The sequence below is a fragment of the Myotis yumanensis genome, unplaced genomic scaffold, assembly GCF_028538775.1.
Source record: "Myotis yumanensis isolate MYYU_CA2020_CCGP unplaced genomic scaffold, mMyoYum1.0.hap1 SCAF_5, whole genome shotgun sequence".
In the NCBI taxonomy this organism is placed as follows: domain Eukaryota; kingdom Metazoa; phylum Chordata; class Mammalia; order Chiroptera; family Vespertilionidae; genus Myotis; species Myotis yumanensis.
This window is the reverse complement of record NW_027223756.1, coordinates 75271438-75295311: the sequence shown is the minus strand read 5'-3', so window position 1 is coordinate 75295311 and position 23874 is coordinate 75271438. Positions and strand designations below refer to the sequence as shown.

Below are 23874 nucleotides of genomic sequence, written 5' to 3'. Positions count from 1 at the left end.
CTTGTCAGAAAGACGCCCTTACCGAGACTTGGGGGCCTGCCAGTAACTGAGATCCCTCACATCTCTGCTCAGTTGGTGGCAAAGGAAGAAAACAAAAGGGACCCTGCTTTGCCTCCAGGCCTTTCCCCACGCAAGTACTCAGGGAAGCCATGCATTTTTTAATGAGGCCAGTAACTGAATTTTAGCATCTCCTGTGATTTTAGGAAGAATGTCTGAACCGGTGTATTACATAGAATAATAATGAACACTTGCTGATTCCTAACCTCATGACCAGGCACAAGCACTCTATGTGATTAACTCATTTAATGCTCACAGTGATCCTGTGAGGTATGGACTCTTTTATCCTCATTCCACAGATGAGAAAACGGAGGCCCAGAGATTACATAGCCATCTAGTGAGGCAGCCAGGAGAAAGCCTAGGAAGTCTGCCTCCAGGTCCTGCTACACAACCACAGGGCTTGTACCACACCTGGAAACGTGGTCTGTGTCCCCGGAGTACACCTGTCTCTTGGTGGAGCCCTGACACAGGTAGGGGGCTCCTTTAACATCAAAGCCCTGGACCATGGATCCAGTCCCTGAACCCCCAAACTTGTGTGGCTTTCTGGGTGACAGCTATTCTCATGCTGACACAGAACCCAGTGACCCCAACAAAGTTTCCTTACTGGAATCCCCCGCTCTGTCTCCTTTATCTCCTTTCTCTCCTTTTGGGCCTCGGTCACCTGAAACAGAGGAGAAAACTGGCATTAGAAATGGAAGTAAATCCTAATCATCATAATAAAAGGCTAATATGCAAATGGTTGTCATGCCGTGACACCATAATGACCAATCAGCAGGGACCTAAGGCTGTGTGGTGCCTAGCCAGGCTGGGGGACCTCAGGCCACATCCCCACCCTGGTGCCGGGCCTGGGGACCTCAGGCCATGCCCCCCACCCAGCAGGGCTTGACCTTGATGGGGGACCTGAGGCTGTGCCCCCCCCCCCCCCCCCGCCATCTGGCAGGGCTTGACGGGGGTGGGGCCGGCTGGGTCTGGGTCTCGTGCGATTTTGAGGCACGCTCGGGTGGGCGGGGACTTGACTCTGGGTCCCGTGGCACACCCCAGACTCTGACAGGAGGGAGATTTTCATATACATTTTACTAATTTTCTTTGATCTCTGACACTTCTATTAACCCCTAGAGTGCCGGGGAGCGCGATAGTGCTCCTCCTGTCTTTCGCCAAAAGTGCCGGGAGCACTATCAAAGCTTCGAAATGGTGTCCAGTTCTAAGTCTGTTTTTATTAGTGATGATGATATTGCTAAATATGTCAATGTAGTAAAGGTTTCCTTAAGTTTTTGAATATGTAACTTCATTTACTTGCCATTCATAATTTTTTTCCTAAACTGCTGTAAAATCAGCAAAAATGCCTTGGCAATTTTAGCATAGTTCCTAGGATATTGGTTGGCACTCAAAGGGTTAAAGAGAAAGGGCAAATAGCAATATTAAAATATTTCCTCTAATTAATTCCCTTTTAATGTGCACAAATTTCATGCACCGGGCCACTAGTAGTAAATAAAGTATTATCTGCAGGAGACATTTTTAAAAATAGTTTTTTAATTGATTTCAGAGAGGAAGGGAGAGGAAGAGAGAGATAGAAACATCAATGATGAGAGAGAATCATTGAGCGGCTGCCTTCTATACACTCCCTACTGGGGATTGAGCCCACAATCTGGGCACATGCCCTGACCAGGAATCAAACCCGTGACCTTCTGGTGCATAGGTGACCTTGGACGCTCAACCACTGAGCCACGCTGGCCAGGCTGCAGGAGACTTATTAACCCAAGACCAGGGAGAACCTCAGGCAGGAGCCAGCAGCCCCGAAGGGCAGGCCATGGCAGGAAGGAGCTACCTGCTCTGTCACCAGGGGAAGGAGAAGGCGCCCAGCTGAGAAGTTTCATTTCTTCCTCATTAAAGCCTCGAACCCCAGCACAGACTAAAGGAGTACGTGGTATTCAGCAGAAAGAAGACAAAGCAAAGACATTCCTATTAAACACTCAAGGTTTTCGAAGTCTACATCCAAGTTCACTCTAATAAGCAGAGGAAGAGAGAAGCGGGGAGGGTCTTCAGTGATAGAGAGAGAGACAGGGGTTCTGTGTGAGGCAGCTTTACTAGTGGGGAGGCCAGAACACATGGAGGAGAGTTCCCAGGGAACTGTGGGATGCCCTTCCCAGAGTATGGTCTTTTCCCAGCTCGCACCTCACTGTACACAGAAGTAATGGGTCCTGACACCACTCGAGCAGGCGTTACAACGACCTGGCGATTCTATTCCAAGCACCTTCAGAAAGCTCTCTGCAGACTAAAGGCCCAGGGCATGATGTCTGGTGGAAATAAGCAAGCCAGCAAGTTCCAGGGGAGAACACCAAGGATGATCCAAGTTTTGAAAAAGACAAAGGCAACCATAAATGTAAATATAACTATGAATGTGTTTAGAAAAGGTCTGGCAGAATAGGCTCCAAACTGTTTATGGTGGTTATTCTACAGAGTGAGAGCTTAAGGGGCCAAGGGTGGGGGGCTGACTTTTGACGTTATACTCCACACTTCCGTTTCATTAGGTTTTTTCAGTAAGGATGTTTTGTTGTGGTACTCTGTTTCGAAATCCATTTAAAAAATGTGGGTCATAAAAGGAAGGAAAACCTCAGCTTGTTTAATCACCAACCAGAAGGTAGAATAAAAGTTCCCAGGGATGGAAGAGGAGGAGACCATCCTAGACATGGGGTGGGAATGACTAACAGCACGTTTTTCTTAGATTTCATCTTAACAAGTGCGGGGCTCGAGCCCGGTCATCTTCTGCCACGATGCAGGGCTGGACACTCTTGAAATAAACGTGGAAAGACAGGGACTGACTATAAAGTGGGCTCCCCTAACAACCAACAAGGTGCCTATCAGTAGGAAGAAAAAATGAGAAGAAAGACTATTGGCAATGGAAAGCTGAGAACTGGTTCCAGTTTGACATATTTGGGGAATACAAAGACTGGCGGACTGGGAGGAGGTGGCAGTCCTGGGTCCCCTGCGGGCCCCTCTCCTGGCCGGGCTTCCTCCTAGTGGCAACCAGTAGTACTGCTGGTTCTCCCGTGCATTTCGACAGCACTTCCGAGCTAACAAAGTGTGTTCCCACATATACATCCCATTGAATCCTCATGACAGCTCTGTGAAATATGGCATCCTGAGAGTCTAGGGTGGGGATGAAGACACGGATGTGGAACGATGAGATTAAGTGACTTGCTCAGGGTCACTCAGCTGGCCTGTGGCACAGCCAGAATTCACAGCCAGTCCATCCGCTGCGATGCCCATGCTGGTGCCCAGGGGCCAGCCGTGAGCGAGGGTGCTCTGAGATTCATTATTACCTTTGATCCCGCGCATGCCCATCACGCCTGTGGCTCCCGGCCTCCCATCATCACCCTTGGGGCCGGGCAGTCCTGGGGTTCCTCTCTCCCCTGGTAGACCTGGGGAGATAAGAGACAAGTTGGGGCCCTTCGAGGTCACCGTCTGGCTCAGCAGTTGACTTTAAGCATGAACCCTCCTGTTGCCTCTGCTTCCAGATTCCTCTCAAGTAACCTAAAGGCAGTGTCCCAAAGGTCAGCATATGCCTGCCCCATTGACACCCTTTATCCAGGGAGGCTGGACACTTCCCCCCGAAAAATCCACTTCTCCTGAGTGATGGTGGTGGTGGTGCCACCCCCATTGGAGATTTAGATTTGGCGACATTTTTTCTTTGAGCATTTTTTATGTGACAGACTCCGTTCTGGATGCTTTGTATAAAGTATCCCATTTAACCCTCCCAATAAACTAGGGTAAGTATTATTTTACCTGAGCTACAAATGAGGAAAGTGAGGCTCAGAGAGATTGAGTAACCTGCCCACGGTCACACAGCAGCGTGTCAGAGGCTGGATCTGAGCTCTGGTCTTTCTGAACTAAAAGCTCAGGGTTAGTTGGCTCCATCTCACACTCATGAAAAGGGTTTACTGGTACTTAGGGTGGAAGATGAAATAGCTCCCCACACGGGGAGCGTAGAGACAGGGACAGCAGGCTGAGGAGCAGGAAGAAAGTCAGCAAGGCCAGTAAATGGGATGATGGATGGCCTGCGACCAGATCAGGCCCTGAGGCTCCTGACCTGCCACCAGGGCGAGCCAGAATCAACAAACGTTTCCACCCAGTGACAGCCCTGGGTCCCCAGTGGCCTGACCTTAGCCCACAGTTATCTCTGCAAAGCAGTGCAGCCTTAATTACTGATTAATTGTTCTTTGCTGCGTTGAATGTTAGTTTTCTTTGGGCTTTTTCTCTAACGTGAAGAAACCTGTCTCCCAGTAATGATTCCTCCAGAGTGTATGTCAAACGGCTGGAGGAGGGCAGGTGGCCCATAAGGGTGGCAGGACCTCAGAGAAGGGCTTCATTTCTTTTTCTCTTTCCTCACACACTTTTCCCAGAGTCCAATGGCCCTGATGCCACAGAACGGTGAGTCTAGTGCAGGATGCGCCCAGGGATCCCCATCCTATCCTTTACTAAAGCAGGAAAAGGGGTGCTGTTTTGAGTTTAGGTAGCTCCCCTGAGAGGGAGAGGCAGGGAATGAAAGCCAGGCCAAGGGCTCTCCCTCCGCCAGCTTCTGCCTCCACTCCTGCTTGCAACCTCCCTAAGGAGGCACCTGGGATTTAGGAAGGAGATGGTTTGGAGGTACGTTTCCTGATATAAATAAACAGACACCTGTTCCCTGAGAAGCTCTTCCTCTTCTTACATTGTTCAGAAGACTTTTCACTCTGCTAGAAAAATGTTGCTCACGGTAGAGGCTCAGGAATGGACAGACTGGGATGCAAAGTTTGCTAGAGTAACGGAGCAGGAGCCTCCAAGACAATGAGAATAAGAAGAACATACGGCACATCCTTGAGTAATGTCGTTTCATTCAGTGTCGTTTCGTTATAACATTGATGAGATGCCATAGGAACTTAACTCATTTCTATCAGTTAGCCTAAGGTAAAATTGGTTCGTTACCTGTTGCTTCACTTAAAATCACAGAACCCATCCATGAGGTTAAGTGAGGACTTACTGTACACTTTCCAGAAGGCAAAAAAAATACCCTCCCTACCAGCCACTGGATCTCCGGGGCTGTCACCAGTGTGTGTGGCAGGATAGAGAGGTAGGTGAGGGGCAGGTGTTCATTGACCGGTGCAGGTTCAGCAGGAGGTGGGGACACCAGGTACCTGGTGATCCACTGAGGGGGGCACAGCATAACTGGAGGGCTGGTCTGGATCACAGAACACCCTCAATTCCTTCTGCAGGCCCTGGTCACACAGAGCCTGTCTCCTGGGGTGAAAAGTTGTTTCAGGGAGCTGTGAGCCTTTCATGTACCCTTTTCCTTCAATTCCTGGTACTTTCTATGAAAAAATTATTTGCTCCATCCTATTGTTACACCCATAACCGGTCAGTCTCCTAACAGAGCAGGGCATTTGAGGCTGAGTTGATTGGGCACATGGCCGACCCCAATGAGAAAGCACAGGGGCAGGAATGGATTGGCGGCCCCTTCCCTTCCTGGAATGCCCAGGTCCCTCCCGGGGTTTCCCCATTACCTCGAAGTCCAGGTAATCCAGGGATTCCAGGCTCGCCTTCCTTCCCTTCATCACCCTGATCACCTTTGGGGCCCGGTGGTCCTGAAAGGGTTACAAACAGCACCAAGATTAGAAGGTGGCTTTCTGGAACAGGACACCCAATGACTGGGGTCCTTATAAGAAGAGAAAGCACAGGCAGACACCTGGGGAGAAGGTCACATGACGTTGGAGGCAGACATTGGAGGGATGTGTCTACAAGGGTTCTGGTAACACCAGAAGTTAGGAAGAGGCCGAGAAGGATCCCCGAGCTTTCGGAAGGAGTGTGGCTCTGTGGGCCCCTTGATTTCAGACCTCTGGCCTCCAGGACAATGAGAGAAGACATTTCTGTTGTTTTAAGCTACCGAGTTTGCAGTACTTGGTTATGGCAGCTCTGGGAAACCAAAACATGTATGCTCACAGCATAGCAGTAAATGTCTTGCACAATAAATATTTGATGAATGAATGAGTTTATGAGATCAGAGGGTGTTAATACATACAAAACAACCAGGAGGCCAAGATCAAGATGTACTGACACATTCCAAAAGTTGGCACTGTCCTCAGACCCTAACCGAAGTAGACAGCTGTTTAATAATTCAATGGCACATGCACAGAGGAAACGTAACTAACAATTTAAAAATGCACGAGTTACACCAATCATCTGAGGACTGGCTTCTGGAGCCATCTTCCTCTTTTCTCTGAAGAAAAGCAAAGTCATACTGATCCCAGTTTTCAGGTGACAGAGTGGAGACACAGAACCTGTTTAGAACACAACTAAGACTATAGAGGAGAGGAAAGACACACTGAAGAATCCAATCAGCTTCCCAACGCCCAACCATGCAACCTCTGGCCAGGGCAAGGCTGAAGAAAGGAGACTGAGAGAGGTCCCTGGGTCTCTGTACTCCATGGGCTGCCACAGGGGTGGGCCGCCTGCCTGCCCCTGCCCCCAGCACACCCCACCCCTTTTCACTCTCCTCTGCCCCCTCCGCCCCTCCCCTCATGGAAACCAGAGCTCCAGGAACTGAGCAGGTCAAGGATGCAATGGACCAGACACTCCAATTTGTTCTCTTCACTCTGATGAGTATGGATCTTCCTTAGAGTAATTCTCACGAAGGGAGGGCACTGCCCAGCAGAATGGCCCTGATGGCAGGGCGTCAGGGTGGCAAAGTTCACTTGGGGCTGATTGTGGAGCATCTTGAGTTCCAGGTCCTGGTTCTAGAAAATCTAAATGAAAATTCCCTTCTTGGGCATTGGTAGCGATGCATAAGTGGATTACATGGCATCATGGATATAAAGGGACTTGGGAATCTTTGAGTGGCAAAGCCATCCCTGACAATCTGTACCCCATTTTCCGTAGCGTTTCATCCGAATGATTCTAAGATGACTGCGTGTGAAGATCCTAACCTGCATCTGAACTCACCCTGCCAAGCTTGGCTGGGTCATTCAGACAGTCAGGTCTAAAAACATTCTTCACATGGACATCATTTTTTTAATACTTTTTTGTTGATTTCAGAGAGGAAGGGAGAGGGAGAAAGAGATAGAAACACCAATGATGAGAGGGAATCATTGATTGGCTGCTTCCTGCATGGCTCCCCGCCCCCCACTGGGGATTGAGCCCACAACCTGGGCATGTGCCCTTGACTGAAATTGAACCCTGACCTTCTGGTTCATAGGTCGATGCTCAACCACTGAGCCACGCCAGCCGGGCTACACATAATTTTTAAGTCACAAATAATGGGTTCGTGAGGGTCTGTATTAGAGATGAATTGGGAAGAAGTTGGGGCAGACAGTAAAGGTGAGTAATGACTTCCAAACCATAGTCACTTCCTTAGGTGGTATTGGCCCAGCAGACTCAGAGGAGCCTAAAACGTGGCTGGTCTGAGTCTCGGGGGCCAGGCTGCTTAGAGTTCTGCCGATCAAGCGTTTCTTCAAATCATTGCTGCCCATGCGTAATGTACTCCTGGGATCTGACGTTTTATCATTTTCTCAGGAATCCAGGCTAAAAGTCTCGAGCTTGCTTTGTTACTCATCCCTTTGCTCTGCCTTCCTTGCTGTTCCTCTTCAAGGCTCCTCATTGAGGAGACGCCCAAGCCGGGTCTGTCTCCTTCCTCACCGACACCAAGCTCATCAGGATCCTCATGGCCTCGCTCCCAGCCATTTGAGAGATCCCCTTGTCTCCCCTTTCTCTCTGCAACCCTGTCCATGCTCATTCTGTTAGTTAATCTCATCAGAATCAAAGGGACTCGGTGCCCTTGGGCCCCCCTCTCTCAGAGACCCCTCCGGGTCACTCCCAACGGGTCCGTGCTTCTGCACACCTACAGGCTGATGCTTCTTCCACCTCAGCAAAAGTGTTCTCCTCATGGTGCCCCCGCCCCCCCCCCCCCCCCCGATCCCTTCCTTTCTAAGAGTCCTGTCCCTCAGCCTTGGAGCTCACCTTCCTGCACACCCTTCTGAGCTCTTCGGACACTAGAGCCGAGCGCCCACATTTCAGAGCTGGAAAGAGCCTCAGGCATTACTGTGCACAAACTCCCCACGGGGGGCACCCCAGAGCATAGTCAGGTCACTCTGTGCCCAGCCACTCACCTCCAACTGTGGTCCCCAAAGAGGACAGGCTTCTCTGAAAGGCTAGAGCTCCCCTCTCCGTGGCCCTGTGTCTCATACAGCACCTGGCACACACTAGGAACTCTAAGAATGACTTCTGGGCAGTTATAGAAGCCGTTCCGGTAGCCATGGTCCCAGCGGTACCCAGATTGGCTTTTTAACTTCTCATCTTTTCTACCCCTGGAGCAGGCGGGAGCATGGAGGTGGGCTGGGATAAGGAGGAACAGGGCCTACTTCTCCTCAGTCATGAAAACAGCCCCACAGCCCCAGAGTCCACTGTGTTTTGGTCTGGTGTGCCAGCTTCTTCCTGCCCGCCTCCTGGAGGGCCCTGGGGAGTAGGACACCTGTGCCTCGGTCCCCTCTCAGAGCCTGCCCACCAGTCTAGCCAACTTTCCCCACCCCACAGACCCCAGGCCGTGCTGCCCTTGCCCGGCTGCCTGAGAGCCACTCCAGCTGGAAGCATCTCCAGAACAAAACAAAGTGTACGTGACCCAGCATTTGGGAGAAACACCAGGATTCTTCTGGGAACCAGCCCACAGGGAGGGAAAGGCAGTCCGTTCTCCCTTCCGGGATCCTGGAACTGGCGATGGGGCGGGGGACTCTTGTGTGCCGGAATCTGGACAGCGACCTGCCAAGAACAAGTTCTCGTGACAGCTGATAAAGTGGGCCCGAGGCCAGCACAGCAGTGACCCAAATCATAATGTAAACACCACCCCAGAGCCATGCTAATTCCGGGGCAGCTGACGGGGTGGAGCTCCTCCACCAGTTACTCTACTCCCACGTCCCTGATGTCACTGGGCACTGCATTCTCCGCACTGTCACCTGCACACTTGTGAGCTCTCTCCCTTCCCTCATTCCCGGCCTCCTCTCAGCACCCTGAGCATGCAGACGGGGCAGAACTGTCAACCCCATTTCACCACCGAGGAGGCTTGAACCCAGAAGTGCGGGCGGTCCTGCAAGGCCAGCTCTCCTAAGGGAAAAGGGGGTGTTGGGCGGGGCTGGGTGCAACCGCTAATTTTCACAGCATGGTCTCCGGTTCCGACCTAGCAGAGCCAGATTCAAAGGGTGAAATGACAGAGTCACACAGCCCTCCCAGGGAGCCACTGCCCAGGCCCTGCTTCCCAGTCCTGAGTGGAGGAGAAACACTATTTCCATGTTGCTCTGATCAGAGATAAGCAACACCTCCAACACATCCCTGCTCACTCAAGGCCAACGCCCGATGTCCAAGCCTGGAATCCAAGGCTCCACAACATTTCCACGTTCCTTTATAAACATTTTTGAACTGGACTCTCTACTCTAGTAGATGGTGTTTTTCCTTGAAAAAAGCAGCCTGCAGATAAATTAGCTTTGCCAACTTGTTTTTATGAATCAAGAGATGTGTTTTCTAGTCCCAGTGGGGCCACTGCCTCAGGATTTGACTTGGGCAAGTCATTCCCCCACCTGAGCCTCAGAGACCTAGTGTCACTCTAATGTTATGGGATTCTGTAAAAGGACCATCTAGCAAACAGAGCCATCTGAATGTGGCCAGAGGGCTATGCCTTCAGGCCTTTGCCCTCACCTTTCCCCTCCTGGTGTGCCTCCTCTCTCTGGTTACCTTCCCCCCCATCCTGATATGCCTCTTCTCTCTGATCATCTAAGCTCTCCACTGCTTTCAAAGCCACAGACAGATTTCAACAGACCTGCTGAATGCTGGAAACCATAAGCAGAAACAAAGTACCGCTGCGAATGTACACAAAAGACACACTGGAGACAAAATTTATGGAAAACTGTATAACAAAGCGAGAGAATGAAAACCATTTGGGGTCAAGCTCAAGAATAACATAAATAAGCTCATATTTGAAAAATATACATAGCAGAATATTTGTGGATTCTGAGCCAGGAAGGGCAAAGTGTGTGTGTGAGTGAGTGTGTGTGTGTGACGACTAAGAGAGGGACTGGACAAAGTGAGGGCAGGAAGGCCACGCTAGACAGCAGTCTAGAAATGCACAGCAGCCTTCCTGATAAAGCATCCCTTACCCGAAAGCCTGGGGAGAGTTTTGTCTCGTTAAAGTTGAAAGGTACTCACATTTGGATGTACCCGACAGCATCCTCTTTAATGGTACCAATGGGGTCCCTAGCAGCCATGAGAGAGGGAAATGGGAAAGGGGGACAGCAGATGCAGTGGTGATCCTGAGAGCCAGAGGGCTGAGTGGTGAGCACCTCTGAAGAGCCAGCAGCCCATCAGGAATGCAAAGCAGGCAGACTGGAAGGCAGGCCCCGGCAGGGCCGAGATGAAACTTTTAGTTCAGGAGAACCAAGTGTGAAAATTACTTTAAGAACCAAAGAAAGGCTACTTGGAGGATTTCACTGGAAGAGCGTTGGCAAATGAATGAACTCGAGCCGTTTTAGTTGGACCAAGGAGAGTGGACTTGGAAAGTAAAGAACCAGGATGTACGATATTCAGAGAGGCACCAGAAGGAAGCACGCCGATGTCTGTTGACTAGGAGGGGAAGGAAAGGGGGGGAGCCTGGGAGGGACTGTCTCCCAAGTATAGGAATAGAGTCCAAGGGACCATGCTCCCTTCTCTGCTCCGGGAAAGCAGGATGATCAGTGACAAGAATATGGTTTCTGAGCCAGAACAACCCACGTTCAGACCTTGGCTTTGCCACCTGCCAATTGCTTAATAAACAGTGGGGACGTTATTAAAATGTATCATCTATAAAATAGGGACAATAATACCTTTTTGTACAATGAGAGGATGAATGGTCTTTAATGTCCTGGAAAATTGATTTAGAGAATTAATGAGAATTTAGAGAATTAATGTTGACAAAATGTCTGGTTCATCGTAGGTCATGATTTGGTGTAGCTTCTATTATTACTAAGTACCTGCTACGGGCAGGGGAGGTCAAGGAAAGAGAAGGCAGGAAAAGCTAAGATCCCCATGATGTGGGTTTGAAAGAAGAAATTCTACCTCTAGTTCTCCTTTGATTTCTGAGAGGTGAAACCCACAATGACCCAGGACAAGAAACCCAGTCCTCTGATTGCCCAGGTTTGAGATTTACTGGTTGTTCCACAAACATGGATTGAGTCCCAGTGACATGAATTGCCCTGTTGGGCCCTGGGGGAAGCAGGAATGAACAGATGGGGGTGGACAGTGGTGTAGCAGAACCAGCACTGGGCGTTGGACGAAAAGTCCTGGCTTGGACATTAAACTGTACACTTAAAGTGGGTGAATCTCACAGCATGTAAATTATGCCTTATTAAAGCTGTTGAAAACAAAAGTCCTGGGTCGGATCATTACCAGCTGTGTAGCCCTGAGTCAATCAGCTATTTCCTCCTGGAGCCTCCGTTGTTTTTCTGCAGGAATCCTACCCCACCCTCAATAATGAAACCTGCCTCCCCCAACCTTGCAGCTTGTCATGGGGATCCACTTTAAAACAACATAAATAATGTGCCACCAACCATTCTGTAGACTGGAAAGTCCTATGCAAATGGGAGGCCCCATCATTGCTATTTTCTGCTCTGATAAATGTAGATGCTCTGAGGAGGGAGACTTGGGTGAGCTGGAGAGAGCAGTATGGCTCTTGGAAGAGGTGGGTTGGAGTGAGGTCTGAAGGACTTGGAGGAGGAGGAGGAGGAGGAGGAGGAGGAAGAAGGCGGCATTGTAATAGGAGGCACAGCTGGAGTAAAGCCAGGGCTGTGGGAAAAGCGGGCTGTGTCTCTGGGCCAGTGACAAGATGCGTCCCACCGGACTGGATGCTTCACACAGGACAGGGGGTGCAAGCTGGCTGTCTATGGACCATATATGGCCCCCAGATGTGTTGCATTTGGCTCACAGTGTGAAACAATTAAAAATTTCTAGAACATTCCATGTTTCTGTTTTCTCTTGAAAAAATGGGAAGCCCTTGTCAGCCAGCCTGGCCCAAACGGGCTGGACCTGTCAGAGCCCCTACTACTCCCCCGATACTGAGGTCACTTTACTTACTGGCATCGCTCCACTGGCCCCTGCAGACAACTGTGTTTGCAAACCCTGCATTAGGGGAACAGTTGGAGGAGAAGGCAGGGATGATAGGCTGGGGACAGGTATGCGATGCAAAGCTCACCACCTGTGGGACCAGAAAGGCCTGGTCTAAATCCTGGCACTGTCACCTCCTCGCCTGCAACTGTGAGCAACTTTCTGAATCTCAGTGCACTTGAATGAGATACTTGTGGCACCATACCTGACATAGGTGGTGTTCCATAATGAACTGGGCAGAACTTGGGGATCCATGGTGAGTTCTGAGCAGGGGGTGATGCAGGAAAAGCACAGTTCATAAATGCTGCCTCCGACAGTGATGTGCAGGGTGGACAGAAACAGGAAGGCATGGGAGAGAGGGGGGTAGGGGCCCCAGCAAGTGCACAAACGCAGGCCTGCACATTCTTTTGCCATGATACTTAAGAGGTATAAATGAAGCTGACAGGTTGTTAAATAAAACATGTTCTTCTACCTGGATGAGTACAGGGGGAGGCAAAAGTAGGTTTACAGTGGTTTGTATGGAAAATAACACAGTAGTTAATAAATAATACAAGAATAAACTCTGTACTCACAACTGTAAACGTACTTGGCCCCGCCCTGAATTGCTTTATAACAGTCTGGAAGGCCAGGTTCAAATTCGGAATTCCAACTCCTTGTAGCTCTACCCATTGGAACACCGTGACACGGGAGGAGCACTTCTCTCTTCCCAGCCTGAGCCTGCAGCCTGACCCCCAGCCCCAAACTCTTGGTGGTTCCAGCTGGCGCATCCAAGCTCTGACGACCCAGTTCCCCATTAGCCACCCTTGGCCATTGTCATGCCCAGGGGAGTGGACACTGAGAGCACCACTCTCTGAGGGAGGCGGTGCACAGGCACAGGTACAGGCCTGGAAATGGACATAGGCCATTTGGGCAGAAATTCCCAGGGTCCTGTAGGGCCGTGGTAGGCAAACTGCGGCTCTCGAGCCACATGCGGCTCTTTGGCCCCTTGAGTGTGGCTCTCCTAAGCCTTAGGAGTACCCTAATTAAGTTAATAACAATGTACCTACCTATATAGTTTAAGTTTAAAAAACTTGGCTCTCAAAAGAAATTCCAATCGTTGTACTGTTGATATTTGGCTCTGTTGTCTAATGAGTTTGCCGACCACTGCTGTAGGGCAAGACTTCAAGGAGGCCTGGTCTCCCAATGTCAAGCCACCTGGGGGGTGGGGGGGTGCCCAGGGAGAAGACCCGAGCAGGAGGGGCCCAGGCTGCACGGTGGCTCCTTACCTTTGGCGAGGGAGATGTTCCTCAAAGCGATGGAGTGCTCCCAGTCCTTGAGGCGCAGGTCCTCCGTGATGGTGTTGAGCACGGCCAGCTCCTGCTTGAGCTGCAGCTCCATGCCCACGTGCGCCAGGCGCATGCGGCGCGTGTCCTCGCTGGCGTTGCTCACCAGCACCTGCAGGTCCTGCAGCCGCGTGCTGTGGAGGGCCACGTCGTAGGACAGGCTGTAGTTGAGGCCGCGCAGCGCGCCGCCCACGTCGGCCAGCTCCTCGCCCAGGACGCCCACCCTGCGCGCCAGCCCGTCGAGCAGGCCGGCGTGGCGCCGCAGCAGCAGCTGGCTCTGGTTGCTCTCCACCTGCAGCTGGTAGAGCTCCAGCTGCGCAAAGTCGCTCTGCTGGCCTGTGCGGTCGCGCAGCAGGGCCACCGCCTGCTCGGTCTGAACCGCCTGCGCCTGCAGCCCCCACAGCGCGCCCTCCAGCCGCTGGACGGCGCCCGCCAGCGCCAGCAGCGAGTCCGACTGGTTCTGGAGCGCGTCCTGCACCTTCCACACCTGCTCCGTCAGGTCCACCTGCAGCGGAGCCTGCAGGAGCCGCAGCTGCAAGTCCCTGAAGCTCTCGTTCAGCCGGTTCACGTTGAGAGTCAGCACCTTCAGGTCGTCTGGGGAGCTCCGAGGCCTGGACACTGAGAATGAGGAGGGCGAGACGTGAGTGCCGTGAGGGAGGTCCGGCCAAAACCTGGCATGCAATAGGGGCTCTTGCGTGCCGGGTTGAAGGGCAAGCAGAGGTGGCTGTGGCTGAGTGCCTTGAATAGAAACCAGCCACTGTGCTCAGCCAATGGCCCCCACGCTTGTCTGCCCATTAGGATCACCTGGCCAGGTGTCTCACCTTCAGACCCTGTGATTGGAGTGGTCTGGGTGTGACCTGGGCTTTGGAATGTTTAAGAGGCCAGAGGTAATGCCAAGGTGCAGGCTAGTCTGGGCACCACTGTGCTCACTGAACCATATACATGAGGTTGATCCCTACGGAATGGTCATTTCTCTGTGTTGAAAATGGTCAGGTATCAGCAGTGTCATTTGGCTGTGCCCACGATCCTGTGTGTTGTTATCCTCTCAAGTCGAGGAGGCGGGTGCCATTCTTGTCCTCTTTCACGATGAGGGCTGTTAAAGGGGCCCCAGGTAGCCCAGCAAGGAAGTCGTGGAGCCAGACGGCTTGCTTGCTCCAGAACCCGGTGCTCCCCCACAAGCCTGCTCCAGCACTGCCTGCAGGAACCACGCCCGCAGCAGACTCAGCCAGGCTCTGGGCAGCAGTTCATTTCCCGGCTCCTGAGTTCAGGGTCCCTTTCCCTCTGGCTCATCTCCTGCAGCAAGGGCTCCTCTGGACGGGTACACACGCTTTTGTATTAACGCCCTCCCTTCTCTGCCTCCTCCGGTCCTTCTTCTGGATTCAGGCAAACACCTCATGTCAGTGACTTCCTACTATTCCTCGTGGAGAGGTTCCTTCTCCTGGTTGTAAGCAGCTATTTCACCATCTAAGGGGAGGGGTGTGCATCTTAAGCATTAAAATCTGGCATCCGGTGTCTCCCGGAAGCTCATGGGCTGCACTGGCTCGGGCGCACCGGCGCTGGGATGTCTAGGGATCCTAGCTGTCTGTTTGCTGTGTGCCATCCATAGCCATCTCCCTCTCTGGTCTGCACGCTAGAGAAACGACAACCAGAGCAGGAGGTGGGGCAGATGAGGCACAGAGGGAGTACTGCCTTGGAAGTCTTAGAATAGAGAGAGCTGGGGAACTTGGTATACAGTTTGTTAAAACAGTGAGAACATTCTGATAGAAAAGCATTCTTCCAGAACCTCAGGGTGGGAGGGGAGAAGATTGGCTGTGAGGGTGCATGGGCCGCATGCAGACCAGCTGTGGCAATCCTTCCGTGAGGCTTCTGGAAGCACAAGCATTTACGGTGGCCCCTCTGGAGGAGACAAGCCACTTCAGGTTAGATTCAGGGTCTCATTGGGCCCGATGGGGCCTCAGAGCCCCACTGCAGCTTCTCTCTCTCCAAGATCACACTGCCAAGTGGTCACCCAGCCTGTGCTTACAACCATCTCTCCTCCTTTAGTTGGTTCAATTAGACCATTCTGCATTCTGTTCAGACTTGAAATTTGCCTCCCTCTAGTTTCTATCCACTGATCCTGCCTTCTGGGGTCAGGTAGAGCTAGTGAAAAAATTTTCCCCATCATTTTGTTATGTGATAAGTTTTGGTTTAAAACTGCAAGTTTCTACAATGTTCTCTTGTGACGAGGTCCTACGCGTCCATACATCCTGGCTGTTCTCTTCTGCACATACTCCAGTATGTCACTATCCCCGTATAAAAGGTGGCGCTTGATCTACATGTGGTTTTCCAAGATGTAGACAGATTTGGCAAAATATGGTAGAAGGATCAGCTCCTTCATTAATGGACACAATACTTCTATTAATGTGGCCAAAACTGAGCTCTGTTTAGCTTCATCTGGGTTTTTCAGACTTTCACCATTGGTTTTGGGTCTATGCAGTCTTTGGGGACAATTTTCCCCAATTTACAGATGAAGAAACTGAGGCCAGGAGAGTATATGTGATCTGTCCAATGGCCTGTTTTCTGACTCCTAGTTCAGTGATTCACTCCACTGCTCTGCCACTCTGGAAACTTAACCAGAGAGTTGTCAATACAAATAAAGGTTCTGGGGAAATGGATCCATGACTCAATCACAACCCAAGTAACCACAGGAACTCTCTGCTTAAGAAATAATCATAGGCCCGGGTTCAATTTTGTTTGTTTGTTAATCCTCACCCTATAATGCCTCACCTGAAGATATTTTTCCATTGATTTTTTGGGGAGAGTAGGAGAGAGAGGGGAAGAAACATTGATGTAGCTGCTTACAACCAAGAGAAGGAACCTCTCCATGAGGAATAGTAGGAAGTCACTGACATGAGGTGTTTGCCTGAAGAGGGAAACATGGGATTCAGAAGAAGGATCAGAAAATGCAGAGAAGGGAGGGTATTAAGAGAGAAACATCGATGTGAGAGAAACACATCAATTGGTTGCCTCCTGCACGAGCCCTGACAAGGGCCCCGGGCCAGGGAGGAACCTGCAACCAAGGTACGTGCCCTTTACTGGAATCGAACCCGGGACCCTTTGATCCCCAGGCTGGCACTCTATCCACTGAGCCAAACCTTCTAGGGCCCAGGGTTCAATTATAAAGCTGGTGTGTTTGTCCAGTATTTGACTCAGATTGGTTGATAAATATTAGCGACAGGACAATTGGAAAACAGCAAGTCTGATATTGTGTCAGTCTCTGCTCACAATGTCCCTGGAGTTCAAAGAGAAATGGCAGTGGATCAGAACTAGTGAGAATACTCTGAGTTTCTGTAATTCTGGTTTTCAAATGGGATTGTGAGTGACTGAGGTAACAGTACAACCTACTTGAGTTAAGTCACAGGATTGATTTAAAACTCCATTTCCCCAGGCCAACCAGAGGCAACACCATGAAGTAGACAATTTCCCTTACTCCAACTCTCTTCCAGCTCCCACCAGCCCCTCCTTCCCTCTTCAGGTGGTTCCCACACCCAACTGGTACCCTGTTCCCTAGGAGGCCCCTGGCCTTGCCCATTGGCCCCTTCCTCGGAGAACCTACCAGCTCTGGGGCCCTTCTCTCTGTCCAGGAAACTGGACTGAAACTTGCCTGTATGGTGATGGCTGACAATCAGCCACCCCTCCCTAGAGAGTTTGTTTGGATCTTTCATTATTGTTTATTGCACAACCAATATAAACATGAATCCAAATAAAAGAAATAAAATAATTCTTCTACAATCCCACACTCTCCAACAAAGCACTCTGGTTTCTTTCTGTCTTCATTTTTTTTTTAAAGATTTTTAAAATTGATTTTTAGAGAGAGAGAGGGAGAGAAAATAGAGAAACATTGATTGGCTGCCTCTAGTACACCCCCCTCCCCCCCACCCCCGACCGGGAACAATGCCCACCCAACTGAGCCACACCGGCCAGGGCCTATTTTCACTTTCTAGTTCCATCCTTATGCAGACCCAATCTTTACAATTTGATTTTCAGGGTTTTTTTTTTTGTGTGTGTTTTTTTTAACCTAATATGATTATTTCATAAGCATTTTTCCACCCTTTTCTCTGCCTTTTATAATTTTGATGACTGCAGGAGAGTCTATCTAGGGCAGTGATGGCGAACCTATGAACTCATTTTTTTGGTTGATTTTTCTTTGTTAAATGGCATTTAAATATATAAAATAAATATCAAAAATATAAATCTTTGTTTTACTATGGTTGCAAATATCAAAAAATTTCTATATGTGACACAGCACCAGAGTTAAGTTAGGGTTTTTCAAAATGCTGACATTCCAAGCTCAAAAGGTTCTCCATCATTGATCTAGGGGATGTGTTGTAAATTACCCAGTCTCTTACTTTTGAATTTTTTTTTATCATGGAAAAGACATGCAGAAAGGTCTCTCCTTCTTTTGAAAATTTCCTAGCAATAAATTCCCAGAAGTTGGAGCTACTGATCTACTAACAAAAGGTATAGACATTTTTATGACTCAAAAATTCCAGCCAAAGCACTTCCCAAAAGTTATACCTACATGATAGAAGTTATGTGTACATTATAGATTTTTAAATGTTCCTGTTTCAGTGAAACCTCAGTGCACTGAGTATTACAGTTCTCATATTGTGAATTTTACAGATATGAAACGGTGCCTTGTTATTTTTTTGTAAGTGTATGTGCATTTTGGAAGTGGCCTTTTCAAGGCAATGCATTAGCTCAAAGGAATGAGATAGACGTTTTATTTATTTATTTATTTTTCCAAAATATATTTTTATTGACTTCAGAGAGGAAGGAAGAGGGAGAGATTGAAACATCAATGATGAGAGAGAATCATTGATTGGCTGCCTCCTGCATGCCCCCTACTGGGAATTGAGTCCGGAATTGAACCCAGGGCCCTTCAGTCTGCAGGCCGATGCTCTATCTACTGAGCCAAACTGGCTAGGGTGACATTTTAGGTGTGGAGAGAGGCTACAGTGTTTGAACAGGTTCAAGCCTTGGACTAATGAGAGGGCACAGTCCTCTCATGGCCACATGCAAGTCCCAGGTTGGAGGGCAAAGCCCTCCCACACAATTATAGCCAACAGCTCTAGTTGTAAGCTTGACCTATGGTCCGAACACGTGGCCCCACGTGCCTGAGTGATGTGGGCTTGATAGAGTTCAGGTGCATGTAATTGAGTAGGATCCAAACCCCCGAGAATGTTGTAAACATTTTGACCACACCCTTACTTTGCCTCGTGGAATCTGGCTATAAAATAAAGACATGGCTTGTAGTCAGTGGTGCTGTCTCTCCATCCGGCAGCAGCGTCCCACCCAGACCCAGCTTTCTTCTCTTGTCTGTCTTTTCTCAATCCTTCACTGCCCCCTCTCAGGGTCACTGAACCTGGCTGAGCTGGTGCGGCACATTAGGCACCCAACGTGGGGCTGAGTATGCCATGGCCGTTCTGGCTCGCCACAGTGACAATTTAGGTACCCCGGCTAATCATAACAGAAATTATCTAGAGGGGTAAATACTCTTTGGGCATCAAATCCTGTTGTATAAGCCCAGAGCAGCCTCCCTTTTGGGGGATCACTTACCCCAGAAATGAATGATCTCCTTCTAACAGTCACAGTGTGTTCTCAGCCCACATCACCACACCACCCACCATCTTCCCCCATTTAATTTCTTCCAGATGCTTGCTGTTCTCAACAGGGAACAATTCTTTTTGAGTGTGACTCTCTTAATTCATGTTTATGCAAACACTCCATTTATCTCTCTGCCTAGTGTATTTATTTTTAATGTGCTTTAATTATTCTTCAACTTTTATGCTTTCACAAAGGGGAAAATAAATCAGAAACTGACAATACTTACTGGCATTTCTTGAGTGCTTACTATTGTGCCAGGCACTGTCCTAAGTGCTTTCCTTATTCATACACTTAATCCCATAACCACCCTATGAAATAAGTGTTATTATTATCCTCATATTCCAAATGAGGAAACTGAGGCACACAGAGGTTAAGTAAGTCACAAGGTCACACAGCCAGTGGTTGGAGGAGATTGACCAAGCCCGGGCAGTTTGGTTCCAGAGCTCCCAGCTCTTAACCACTGTGGGATACTATTGAGAGGGTAGAAGGCACAGAACAAACTTTTTAAGAGACACACAAATATCTAATGAAGGTAGTGAGTTCCCCATCATAAGCTTAAGCTGGAGTCAGGCTGCTTGGCAGGAATCACATAGAGATTAAAATTTGGATTCTGATTCAGTATTAATTGCTGACTATTAATTAATATATCTAATCTAATAAAAGAGAAACATGCAAATTGACCGTACCTTTGCTACGACCCAAGCCACACCCACCAGCCCATTAGAGCAACTATATGCAAATTAACCCAACAAAGATGGCGGCCGGCAGCCATGGAGCTGGAGCAAGCAGGAGGCTTGGTTGCCCCAGTGATGGAGGAAGCCAAGCTTCCCGCCTGCCCTGGCCAGCTCTGGCCTCTGCTAAAGGCAACAAAGTTTCAATTATAGAAGATAAACCCCAGATACCTGCTTCTAGTCAGCCTCCACTAGGAGCTTGGGTGGCTGGGGGCCATGGCCAGCCTGAAAACAGCCATTAGCCCCTCACCCAGACTGGCCAGGCACCCCAGTGGGGACCCCAGCTGTCTCTCAGCCGATTTTTTGCATTGAGTTGATAGTGTAATTTGAGTTAACGAGCTCCTTAACGAGCTCCTTAACAAGCTCGGTCTCGGAATGAATTAAACTTGTAAGTCAAGGCCCCACTGTATAGTAAAAGGGTAATATGCAAATTGACCCTAACAGCAGAAAGACTGGGAATGACTGGTCACTATGACACACACTGACCACCAGGGGGCAGACGCTCAGTGCAGAAGCTGCCCCCTAGTGGTCAGTGTGCTCCCACAGGGGGAGCTCTACTCAGTCACAAGCCAGCCTGACGGCTGCCAGTACAGCAGTGATGGTGGGAGCCTCTCCCGCCTCCTCAGCAGCGCTAAGGATGTGAGACTGCAGCTTAGGTCTGCTCCCCGCTGGCAAGTGGACATCCCCTGAGGGCTGCCAGGCTGCCAGAGGAATGTCTGATTGCCAGCTTAGGCCCAATCCCCTGGGAAGCAGGCCTAAGCCAGCAGGTGGTCATCCCCCGAGGGGTCCCAGACTGCAAGAGGGCACAGGCCAGGCTGAGGGACCCCCCTCCCCCGAGTGCACAAATTTTTGTGCACTGGGCCTCTAGTTAATATATAATTTGTAATAATATATGAGTAATGTATTAATGTCAGCCTCCGGCCATGCCCTGGGCTAAGTGGCTTGTACACACTTATCTCCAGCAGTCTTCTCATATGCAAGCCACTGCCTTCCCACCTGCACCCTGGTGCCCAGTCAGCTTCCTGTTCCGTAATTGTCCTTTATGTTCATGGAAAAAAAAAATGTTACTGTGCTTGTTAAGTCAAGGCGCTCCAGATGTGACTGACCAGAGGGGCTATCTTCCCCAAACACACTGGGCACACCCCCAAGGCCAGCGAGGCAGATATGCGTGTGGGCTGGGAGGAAGAAAGCAAAGTGTTCTGTTTGATGTTTAGTGACATAACTCTGGGGCATTGGTGTTAATAACCCTTTATATTTGTATAAAACTTCACATCTATTGCTTCACTTTTTAACGTAACTAACCTTGGGAGGTCAGCAGGGCAAGTACATATTCATAATCTCATTTAAGGATGAAAATAGAGCTCAAAGAAGTCAAGAGATGGGCCAGAAGCATGAAATAAGGATGAACTGGGTCATCCGTCCCTTAATCCATTCACATGCCAACCTCCAAAATTTATATGTGGAAGCAGGGCATGAGATGACATTTATTAAGCTCCTACTGCTTGCCAAACTCAGTCCCAGTCTCTTACTAGAAGTTGCTTCATTTCCTCTTCCCAACCACCTGGTGAAGTGGGCATTATTAAGCCCATTTCCAGATGAAAAAGCTAAAGTAGGTGGCAGAGCATGAAAGCGGGCTCCAGCTGCACAGTATCTGAAGGCCCTGCTCCCCCCCCCCCCGCCCCCACGTCCCCCCTTGCCCAAAACAACATAGACAAACTCGCTCCCCTTTCCCTTTGGGGGAGCACTGGTGGGGAGCACCAGCAGCCCCAGGGGCAGAGGCCCTGCACCAGTCCCAGAAGCAGGAGGGGCTTGTTAGAGGTTTGGGAGAGCAGGAAAAAGTGGCATCTGAGAAGTCTGCCGGAGGTACCCACCGGGAGGCAGGGCCTAGAGCGCTGCCCAGTGCCTTACAGTTCTCACGTGGCCCCCCCAAGCCTGCGGGCAGACGGTGTCACCCTTTTACAGAAGGAAAAAAATGAAACCAGAGCAATTAACTAACTCAAGGCCATCCTGTCTGGCTCTAAGTCCATGCTTATTTCATGGCCTCATGCAGGCCAATGACGCTGCAGGAAGGAAGGCGGTATCAGAATTCATAGAGCATCACATTAAGGGCAGAGTGTGGGAACGGATGGGGCTGAAATGAAACTGCAAAGCCAGAATATTAATAAGCACCAAGAAGTAGACCTGGGGGTGGGGGCGGGGGAGAGGGCTTCTCTAAGGTGGTCTGCAAAACTGGGTTGACTGTACTGAGATCCCGATACAAGTGACTTGAATAGAAAATTGAAGTAGAAGTGGAACATACTCTTCATTCAGAATTGCGTAAGACGGAGGTTACGGTGCATCTTTAGCACTTAAAGTGATGCACATTTTCATTAGGGTTCCCCTGACCCCAGATGCCGGCCTCGGGGTGTGTGGCAGTGCAGCCACAGGGCTCCGTGCTGAGGGCCCTCTGCTTGGGGCTTAATGCTCTGTTGTCTCTCTTTTGAGAAGGTAATTTCACCTTCGATAAATTTGTGTCTTGTAAGTGAAGGGCTGAGGCAGCGGATGGGGGAGGGGAGGGAAAGGAAGCGGATGGGGGAGGGGAGGTGTTCGGGGACACGCATAAGGACCCAAAGAGGAGGGCAGCCAGTGGGTAAGTTTTGGGTGAGCTTTTATGTTGCGGTACCACAGGCCCCCGTTTCTAGCTCGGCAGGATGTCCAGGACAAACACGTACACACTGGAGACTGGCTGCTTTGCCTGGGGCCCCACCAGCCCCTGCACATACACAGGAGGGAGCCAGGAGCTTTCAGAAGGGGCCGCCTTTGAGAAGCCAGACAGACTCTCCGTCTTCACGCAGGTGGCCTGTGCTTTTTGATGCCAGCCTGGGGGCTCACCCACAGTGGCTCCAGGGCCACAGGTGTTGCCTGTGTCAGTCTGGCATCCTGAATGCCCACCGGCAGTGGCCTTTGTCAGTTCAGAGGCTGTGGGGCTGTAGAGCAAGCGAAGGTGGCCAGTCCTGGGTCTCAGAGGCAGGATCCAACAGCAAAGGATGAGGACTGCCCGCCCACCCCCTGAAACGGTGGGTTGGCTGCAACCCAGATGTTGATCCTTTCCAAACAGACCCTGGCACATCGGTGAGCAAAGCTGTGAGCTGGAGGATGCACAGAGCACATGCTGCCTGGGGGCCATGGTATCCACATTCGGATGGCCTGGCACAACCTCAGAGGAAGAAAACTCCACCACTATGTGTATTACTTTCCACAGAGGCGTGGCTCAATCCTCAGTACACTTGGCACAAGTGTTCCCTTTGGTGGACCAACCAGACGGACGGAGCCTTCGATAATTCACAGTGTTTACTGTGGGAATGGGATCCAAGGTGAATTATAAATCCGAAGGCTCCTATTGAGGAGACTGTCCCCAGGGTTCCCATTTCAGAGACTAAAGTATCTATCTAGAATCATTTCCAGCAACACCAGGACACCTAGCATTTCAACAGAGCACATCATTCTAATAGGAAAGAGACCAGTTCTTTGTGAATTCACAGGTGGAATTAGAAACTTGCTATTTTTTTTTTAAATTTTTATTGATTTCAGAGAGGAAGGGAGAGGGAGAGAGAGAGAGAAACATCAATGATGATAGAGGATTATTGATCGGCTGCCTCCTGCACACCCCCTACTGGGGATCTAGCCTGCAACCTGGGCATGTGCCCTTGACTAGACCCTTCAGTCTGCAGGCTGATGCTCTATCCACTGAGCCAAACTGGCTAGGGCAGAAACTTGCTACTTAGACTAACATAGTGCCCAACACAGAACCTTGAACCTTGATAGTGGTCAATGAATGGTTGTCAGGTGGTTAAGTGAATGATTGAAAATGAAGAGTATTATGAGGCACAGAAGTGCCTGCATCACTTCTTAGAAATAGAAAAGTTTGGACTAGTAGAGATGGACAGGCCAGCCGTTGGTCCTACCTCACACTCTCTCAACCCACTTTTTATTCT

General features: G+C 50.0%; 1 protein-coding gene across 3 annotated transcripts in view; it reads right to left on the bottom strand.

Annotated features, from left to right (window-relative positions):
• Positions 1-23874, bottom strand: part of SCARA5 (scavenger receptor class A member 5) — a 109542-nt gene that overhangs the window by 23837 nt on the left and 61831 nt on the right. For all 3 annotated transcript variants that reach the window (XM_070415540.1, XM_070415542.1, XM_070415541.1), the window contains exons 4-7: positions 13467-14141; positions 5592-5672; positions 3378-3476; positions 662-718 (exon numbers count right to left, since the gene is read on the bottom strand). In XM_070415540.1, the coding sequence (XP_070271641.1) occupies positions 662-718; positions 3378-3476; positions 5592-5672; positions 13467-14141 (912 nt within the window). The remainder of the gene's footprint in view (positions 1-661; positions 719-3377; positions 3477-5591; positions 5673-13466; positions 14142-23874) is intronic.